At 37.3% G+C, this 9,178-nt stretch overlaps 1 protein-coding gene across 1 annotated transcript in view; it reads left to right on the plus strand.

Moving 5' to 3' along the window:
- stard3nl (STARD3 N-terminal like) overlaps positions 1–4,859 on the plus strand; it is a 15,706-nt gene extending 10,847 nt beyond the window's left edge. Inside the window, exons 6-9 of the mRNA XM_012853520.3 lie at positions 1,151–1,268; positions 1,358–1,456; positions 1,703–1,770; positions 4,167–4,859. Coding sequence (XP_012708974.2) covers positions 1,151–1,268; positions 1,358–1,456; positions 1,703–1,767 — 282 coding nt within the window. The 3' untranslated portion in view covers positions 1,768–1,770; positions 4,167–4,859. The remainder of the gene's footprint in view (positions 1–1,150; positions 1,269–1,357; positions 1,457–1,702; positions 1,771–4,166) is intronic.
- Positions 4,860–9,178: the final 4,319 nt, after the last annotated feature.

Raw genomic sequence — 9,178 nt, forward strand, 5'->3', positions numbered from 1 at the left:
AACTCACAAGTTACACAAATGTTCTTTTTCAAAAATAACAATGCAGAAATAGTTTTATTGTTTTTATTACAGAATAACAAATATGAAAAAGTGGTCAGATTTGTGTGAAGCAGGAACTGTAAAATCATCAAACATCACAGACGTCTTGCATGGTTGCCTTTTCTGAAAGGATCGTATACAAAATCCCTTATAGTTTCAGGTCGATTGTTTCCTATTGTTGTCTAGAAATGTTTCTTTTTGTCTTTTGCCAGCAACAAGAACTGGACTTTTATCATTGTTTCCTGACGTTTAATGGAGTCTGCTTTAAGCAAAAGTCACTGAACCTTTCTGGTCCTTTTTTTTTTACTGTGAAATTAAAATGAAAACAAAAATCACGGATAAGAAAAGGCTGATATTTGATATTATACAAGATAAAATCTCAACCTAAACATTTATTCAAGTGTCAGTGTGCCTCTACACAGAATTCAAAATAAGTAATTTTTTCTTGAAAGTAGTGTATTTGTACTTTATTTGAGCAGGTAAATAAGATAATTTGCCAATGGAATAAGATTTTTCCCACCTTCTCTTCTGGAGTGCACCACACACCTCACTCTGGACTCCTCTGCTTTAGCTCCTCTTAAATCACAATGTTAAACTGGACCTGGGCTTCTGGGTCTGATTTACATAAACTAAAGATTTTAAATGTTCTAAAGTGTTTAGACAGAGCCTTGATAAAGGATTTGTGACCATTAACAGACAATCTAAAGCTTATATCACAACCTGCTCGTTAAAGAGAGACTGGATTGGGCATTTATCTGTTTGTCCTGACGCCAAAACAACGGTAAAATATGTCCTTTACACCATTGCTGGTTTGGAAGCCAAAATAATTGTGTTGTTTTAGGTTTTGTGGAATATTTCAGATGATAAACCACCAAATCCAACTGGGTTACATTCAAATGTAAAATAAAACTCAACCTCGCAGCAAAGCCAGGAAGTCTGGTCTAGAAAATTCAGGAAATGTCAGATAAAAAATGTTCAGAAAGCCTGGAAGGTTTGTTTCACGTTTAGCTTTAAGTTCCTGGGAGTCACATTAATGTTTGTTTCTGCAGAAACCGTTTAGGACCGAGCTGTTTGTTCATTTCTCTGTGTCTCCGTGTGTTTTGTGATGCAGCTGCTCTCTCAGGGCCCCTTTGGGTACCTGCTGCCCATCGTCTCCTTCGTCTTGGCCTGGTTAGAAACCTGGCTGCTGGACTTCAAGGTGCTCCCCCAGGAGGCCGAAGATGAAAACAGTGAGTCTACCATCTGGGAGGAAGTCCTCCCGTTAACTGGATTTAAGAACGTCCTTTTAAGGCCAATGTTTCTCCCGTCTTGTTCTCAGGATATCAGTCGTTTGTGGACGCCGCTGAGCGCGCTCCTCTCATGGGTCCTGGTCCGTTATCCGACGGGCAGTTCTACTCTCCGCCGGAGTCTCTGGCAGGTCAGTTTTCTCCCTACGATAACATTTACGTCTTCCTTCTCTGGTCAAATGACAAAATCCCAACACAGACTTCTCCTTTAGCCTCTGGAATGTGGATTCCTCTTTGACGTTTCCTGCTGAAAAGTCTTTATGTGAAACTCCTTATTTGCCCACACTTCTTGGTTCTGTTGCTGCTTAAACTGGCTCTGACCCTTAGCCTGTTTGTAGCTCTGTACATCCTGTTTTGAATGATTGTCTTGTGTTCAGATTCTGACGAAGAGCTGGAGGATAAACACGACCCAGAAAAAGCCCTGATTCAGAAAGTCTCCTAACAGGTAACAAACACGGTGAAAACGGACTCAGCGTTGGCTGGAGCTCTGTGGGCCGGACCCTTACGGTCTCATTTAAAGACAAACAAGAATGAAATGGAGGAAAACGTGTTGGATTAAAAAAGTAAAAACTTTTTTAAAGAAATTAGACTGATACCAGCGCAATGTTTGCTTTGATGCCTGGAAATTTAGTTTGAACACAAAGCTCTGAATTAGAGGCCATCAGAAGACCTGATTCCTGCTCCAAGCAGAGAGCGGCCTCTAGTGGTGAAATTGCCACACTGCTCCCTCCAGCAGGGCAGTACATCTGAAGCGGGGCGTCCTCATTTTTCACCACGTGGGCAAAAATCACCAAGTTTAAAGTAGTTTTTTCTCAACTTAAAATGCAAAATAATTTTTTTTGTGAATTATTATATTTTAATTACTCAACAATAAATTAAGCAGACAATATCTGGATGAAACAAAGGAGTCAGATTTAGGAACACTTGGTTGTAGGTCTGAAAAAAGGTCCTAAACCAGGGCACAGAAACTTTTTCAAGTCAACGATTTTTGCCCCCGCTGCTACAAAATAAAAATTTTCTAGAGCTGCAAATAAACATACACATAAAAAATGGAACTATAAGTAAATTTTTCTTGAAATGAGTGTGTTTTCCTTGATTTAAGCAGGTAAATAAGACTATTTGCCAATGGAATAAGATTTTTGCACTAAAAATAGTAATTATTAATCTATCTCGTCTTATTTTAGGGGTAAATATACTCATTACATTGGCAAATAGTCTTATTTAACTGGGCAAATCAAGGAAAAATACGCTCAATTCACGAAAATTATACTTTTAGTTCCCTTTTTGCAGTGTAGATTTTATCCATATGTACTAAATGAATTGCTTTATTTTAAAAGCTACAGAAATTAAACTAAAATGCATTTCTTCTCTTAAAATTTTTAACATAATGATTGCTTTTACAAAGGAAATTATAATTTTTTTATTTTGTAGAATGTTGGCAGCTGAGTTAGCCAGTCCCATAAATATGCAAAATGAAAAAGATATAAAGGACATACTTTGCAGCTAAAGAATCACTAAATAGCTTTTAAAAGCCGCGTATCATTGGTGGCCTTCTACTGTTGCATAAAAACATACAGAGGCACCTTTTAATTCAATATTTCTCACTAATTGGTTTTATCAGAACCAATGAGCCACACGTGATTCTGGAGCCGCAGACTGCAGACCCCGTCTTAGATGTTAGCTTTGATAAGAGAAAGATGTTAGATTACTAACCTTTCGGCTCTAATATTTTCTATTTCGCAAGTCTACAATTGTTTTTAGCCTATTCGACGCAAATGAAACGAGAACTTTCTTACATTTTTTAGAAAAGAAAATTATTTTATGCTATATCAAACATTTTCCATCCAGGAAGTTGTAGATTTGTCAGTGAGAATCTCATCCTAAAAATTAATCCCAGGATCCTGGTTTTCCACCTGGGAAGCAGCAGTTTTTCACTGAACAGGCTCCTCTGGTTGCGGGTGACGGTATCCAGGGGGCGCTGTCCCCCGTAACATCCAGTTGTTTGTCCAGAGTCCTCATCTCTGCCACCGTCACCAGAGAGTCCAGCTTCATGTCAACAGAAATAAAATACGATGTTTTCATGCCTGAGTTCTGAAATGTTTGTGAACAGGCTGGAAATGGTGTGAGCTTAAAAGAAATAAAAAACCTGAATGATTGGAGGATTATCTAAAGAACAGGGAACGGTTCTGCAGCTCTGTTCTGTTTATAGTAGTATTAATTAAAGAAGTGAAACATAATTAGCATAAAATGCATAATTAAGGATAAACTAGGGCTGGACGATACAGGAAAAAAAGGATATCGATAAAATAGAAATCATATTGGATCGATATCGATAATTATCAACAAATTCAAAACATATATTTTAAGTGCAGAGCTGGCCGTTTTATGCTGTTGCTTAGCGACCTATTTTTAGATACAGAACACATAAACACTGAATTCAAACTCAACCCTTTATTCATCTTAACATTTTAGTAAAAGCATCCTGCAAGTTTAAAAAAAAAAAAGAAAAAATACAGCGTGCTCTATGAACTCTCTGAAGGGGGCGGAGCTTGGTTCCTGGGTCTGCGTTGTGATTGGTTGGGAGGATATAATGACTGTAGTATTAACCTACATGGCTAGAATGCAAAAGGAAGGAGAACTTATTCTATTGAACTTTTATTGACGGTTTTTTCTATCATAGATAGACATCTATCGATCGATATATATTGTTATTGAATTATCGTCCAGCCCCAGGTAAACATGGACTTTATTTTAAGGAGGTATAGATTTGGGAAAAGGGGTATTTAAGTGGATGTTTTAAAAAGGTTAAAGGACCCTGGATAAGTCTGCTTTCGTTCCCAGGGGGCCGTCTACTGAGGATGGACGCCTTTTCCTGCTCCTGGGAACTTTCTGCCATTTGTTGAGGATTCCCGGTACATCCATATAAAACACCTGCCATCTGCTATCAGCCTTCTGCACACACACACACAGAAACCCAACGAGGGCTTTTTAGAGTCAGGACTCCAGCTGCTTTTCTCATCTTCACGGACCGTAAAAGGGAATTCATTTTTATACAAAATGCACTTAAAGTTTGGTTGAACAAAACAAACTTTTTCTTATTTTAAAAGTGCTTTTTATTGTTCAGCCATGATCCAAACTATCACATTTTGTTATGCACACACGTCCTGATGGCTTGTTTTGTATTTACACCATGTTTACCTTCGACTTAATTTGTTTTTTGAACTTATTTTAACTTATGATCTGTGATTTGATGGATGTTTGTTGACCAGTTGGTGGCAACAGACTGAAGTCAGAAGCTTGCTTTCAGCATTGCAGATTTAAAGAGATGCACGAAAAGTATTTAAGAGAATATGAGCCGTAAAGCTTGCTGCGTTTCCACATGAGGGATCCTGTATGTAACTCACGTATAAAATGCTTTTAAAAGCTGTATATGGAAGGAAAAAAAAAAAAGTCAATGTCTTCATGCATGCCACCCAAACTGTTTGGTTTACATGCAAAGCTTGTCTGTAAGAATCAATAAAAGGTGAAACCTTGTGTTTCTCTGTTTGCCTCCCAGCCCTAGGCTTCCTGTAGGACTTAGTTCTGCACTGCATGGCCGTGGAAGAAGATCAAAGTCATCTCTGGGGAATCATAGCTGTTGATTTCCTGCTAAAAGACCCACAGATTACCAATATTCAGTTTTCTAACAGAGACCAGGTTGCTGTTTAAAATTCTCTCTCTAGTGCGGTTTCCACAGCCTTTGGAGGAGAAACAAGCCCACAGCATGACAGAACCTCCTCCTTACCCAACAAACATCCCCCTTTTGTTCCACATCCGACCTTCCTGCGGTGTTTGTCGCTGAAAAGCTCCATCTTGGTCTGATCCGACTGAGCTACAGGGTTCCAGCTGATGTCTCCGTAGAGCTGAGCGAACACAAGCTGTTGACGTTTGTGACGCAGGAAATAAAACGTGAACCATAAAAATGATTTATTATGGAGACGCGATGCGATAAAAGTAAACTTTTAAGTAACTTTCTCGGTGTGTGTGGTGTGCCAGCTGCTCAAACCAGCCTATCCTTGCAGGGATCTAGTGCTCAATATAGTCATTATAATGGCATGTTCTTTTGTCTTTCCCATTTTGAAGAGTGATAAGAAAAATTAACCTCTCAGGCAAATCGTTTCTTTATCCCAAAGAGATAGGAAGTCCTGGATTAATAATTAAGTTCCCAGAAATTCTTTTGAAAAGTAGTGTACAATTAATTAAATGATTAATAAACTCTGAATATTATAAGGTAGGGATGGTAAAACTTTCACTATCCCTAACTATTTCCAGCTCTAGTTAGCTTTGATACAAGAGAGATGTTGGATTACTAACCTTTTGGCTCTAATATTTTCTATTTTGCAAGTCTACAAATGTTTTTAGCCTATTCCACACAACTGAAACGAGAACTTTTTTTTAAATGTTTTATAAAAGAAAACTATTTTATCCTGTACCGAACATTTTCCATCCAGGAAGTTGTAGATTTGTCAGTGAGAATCTCATCCTAAAAATAAAATCGGATCAACTTCTGAAAAGTAGCGTATAATTAATTAAATGATTAAGAATATTCTAAAGTAGGGATGGTGAAACTTTTTCTCATACCAACATATCAAAAGCCTAATTGCTCTCACTAATCTGAACACATTCATACACCAATATGCAGATAAGGCGGCAGCCTGGGGTTAAATGCCTTGCCCATGGGCACATCAACACGACAGGGAAGCTGTAATCGAAACTACAACTTACATGCATCCATAAATCTGGGGCTATCCTTTTTATCAACTGGAGTTTCACTGACTTTTAAAGCATCTTTACCAGAGTAATAATGTCCAGAAACGTTAAACAACAACAAAAATTAAAGTCACAAACCAACTTTTTCTGTAATATTGTTTTATTCTGTTTGTCACATTTTTTTTAATCAACAGAAGTCAAGAATCGGAGGCAGCAGTGAACGGTGCGTCCACATCCTGTCCCTCATCAGTGCTGCGTTTCAAGTCAAAAACACTTTTCTCCAAAATAAATACAATACTGATTCCTTTAAAAAAAAAAAAAAAAAAAAAAAACGTAAACTGCTAGCCTACGTTGGCCTGAAGGAGCTCAAACAGATCCCAGATCAGTCAGGGAATGACGTGGAGACAAATCTGCCCACTTCTTTATTAGAACGGAAACTTCCAGTTATTGAAGGTGAAGGACACCTCGATATAAACCTCCAGGCCTGTTTTTTTTTTTTTTTTATTCACACGAGTTTTCAGTTATCAAAGAGTGATCGTTAATCCTGCGAGGGTGGTGTTAATGTGAAAAGTGAGACATAAGCAGAGAACAAACAGCAGTTTAAATACAGACATGACAGAAGTTTCTATTTCCTGCTTTTCTCTACATGAAGACAGTCGTGCTGCACTTTTATTTTTTTTTTACTTCATCCTACTGCTTCTAAAGTGTTACTAAATACTGAAACTAAGCATCAGGTTTTTATTTTTTCTTCTTTTACAGCATTAAGATGAACACTGTTGTTGTTTTTTTGTTTGTTTTTTTAATCAAAGAACATAAAATGCTCCATTTGCACCTCGGATCTTAAAAGCTCCTGTTGCGTCAAACGTGACATTTATTCTACATCCGTGAACAAATATCCATCAATATTTAGTCCTCCATTAATACAGGACAGCATTTATTTTTTTTAAATCCATAACAAACAAAACCTCGGGTGCAGATTATGTTGAAATCGGCTTCAGTTTCAGACAATCTGCAGATTTCAGTAAAAGTCTCAACCTGCAAGTATGAAAAGTGACACAGAAACATGATTTTTTTTAAACAGTTTGAAAACAGGAGGTTCAGCTATGAAGATGACCATAAAATGGCAAAAAAGTAACAAAAAAAAAAAAAAACAGACTGATCCATTTCATGTCTCGTTTAAATAAAGCAGACACAAAATTTGGACCTATTTAAAACATGTTATGTAAAATAATGAGCTGGGGTAAACATCCTGATTAAATAAATGATTAGATCAAATCTTTTCAACAAGGTCAGACAAGAAATCTATTTAGATTGATGTGTTTTTAAGCAAAGTTTCAAGCTGAACGTATGCATTTCTAGTTTACAGATTGTTGCTTTGAGAAAAATCATCATGATCTCAGTTACGTTTTTTCAGAACTCAAGATCACCGAAAGGCCAAAGTATAATCCTGTCTGAATATGTCTTGATTGTCCTAAAGTGTAATTATTAAGCTCAAGAAAATATCTGGTTTATTTATAATAATGATCGGACACATTATGTTCACATGATGAGGAAACAATTGTTGGTTTTTGGACATTTCAGGCAGATTTTGTCAGTAAATCCACTGCCTTAAAGCGTTTTTTCCCCCTTCCTGAACTGATGCAGCAGAAAGTTTTCCACGGCTTCTACAGAAACAATAATCTGCAGTTTTCTCTCCTTCATCTGTGAAATATTCTAAAACTTTTATAACTCATCAGAATTATTGACAGAAGCTTCACATTTACATCTTTATCTGCAGTTTTATGGGTGTAAAAAGTTCGGGAATGAGTCAGGAATTTTTGTATACACTAAATAAAATTACATTTTATTGTCTTTACAGTATGAAAAACAAGTTTTTTGCCTCCAATCGTGCAACATGTACACTAATAAGGTGATGTTGCTTATTTTAAATTTGCAGATAGATTTAAGTGTTGCTAAATGGTTAAAAGCAAAGACAGGGAAAACAGCTCTGCAAACAATTTGCATGCTGTTCCCAGTCTGACCAGCAGGTGTCCTCAGAAAACGTTTTCGTTTCAGATTTGTTCTCTGCAAGACAAAAATATAACGCTTTTATTTTTACTGAGAAAATACCTAAAACTTAAAAGCATAATTTCTTCCAAATGATGACATTTAAATACTAAATCTGAAACTTTCAATTGTTTGAATTTCCCTGAATTGCGTGGATTTGGGTCATATTTCCACACAGAAGTCGCCTGATGCTAACATTTATTCAAAACGACGCATCTGATCACAGTTTATCTGTCAATTAGTTGTTGATTTATCCTGCTAAGGTAGAATTAGAACAGATTGTCCTCAGCAATGACGGATTAATGCACCCAAAGTTTAAGAGTTTACAGAAAAATGCTTTGCAACTATTAAAAAAAAACCTGTTTATGATTTATCACAAAAAAAACATCAACTTTTTGACATCAATAAATGAATAAGGTATTAAATGATGAGGCTGTCATCCTATTGGGGTTCTTTTCCTGACGATCTTTAACTGTTTAACTGGCTGTTTCTGCTTAAATTGACGGAAAGCTCTACGTTGACCCAAACTCAGGCAGAGATGGATCCACAGTGTCAGACAGTTTCCACACTGGGAACACAGAAACACGTCGGAGGAATGTAGCGAGGAACGAGGTCCGGACTTTGTCCAGGGTTCCTGTTTACGCCTTCAGCAGGAGATTCCCGGTGGGACTTCCTGTTCCAGCTGGGAATAACCGCGTTGCTGTGCAGCTACACCTCATTAACCGATAGGGAAACCGACCTGGAAATCTCCCCTAACAGCGTGGTTTTCATTCTGTGTGTATGTTGGTGAAGATTCTCAGTCATCCAGGTCATGATCAATCAAAAAAGGTTAAAAAATAAAACAACTGGACTTCTATTGTGAAGCTGAAGACGTTTCACTTCCCATTCAGGAAGCTTTCTCAGTTCAAAATGTCTGGAGTAGTGAGTAATTTTGTTCTGTACGCACTCTGTGCATACAAAATGACAATAAAGTTTGTCTAAGTCTAAGTCTGAAGGAGTTCCAAGCTTTGTAGCCCTGCTGATGAGGCCTTTTTAGGGCTTAGATCAGGGGTGTCAAA

Source organism: Fundulus heteroclitus, unplaced genomic scaffold, assembly GCF_011125445.2.
Source record: "Fundulus heteroclitus isolate FHET01 unplaced genomic scaffold, MU-UCD_Fhet_4.1 scaffold_42, whole genome shotgun sequence".
Taxonomy (NCBI): Eukaryota; Metazoa; Chordata; class Actinopteri; order Cyprinodontiformes; family Fundulidae; genus Fundulus; species Fundulus heteroclitus.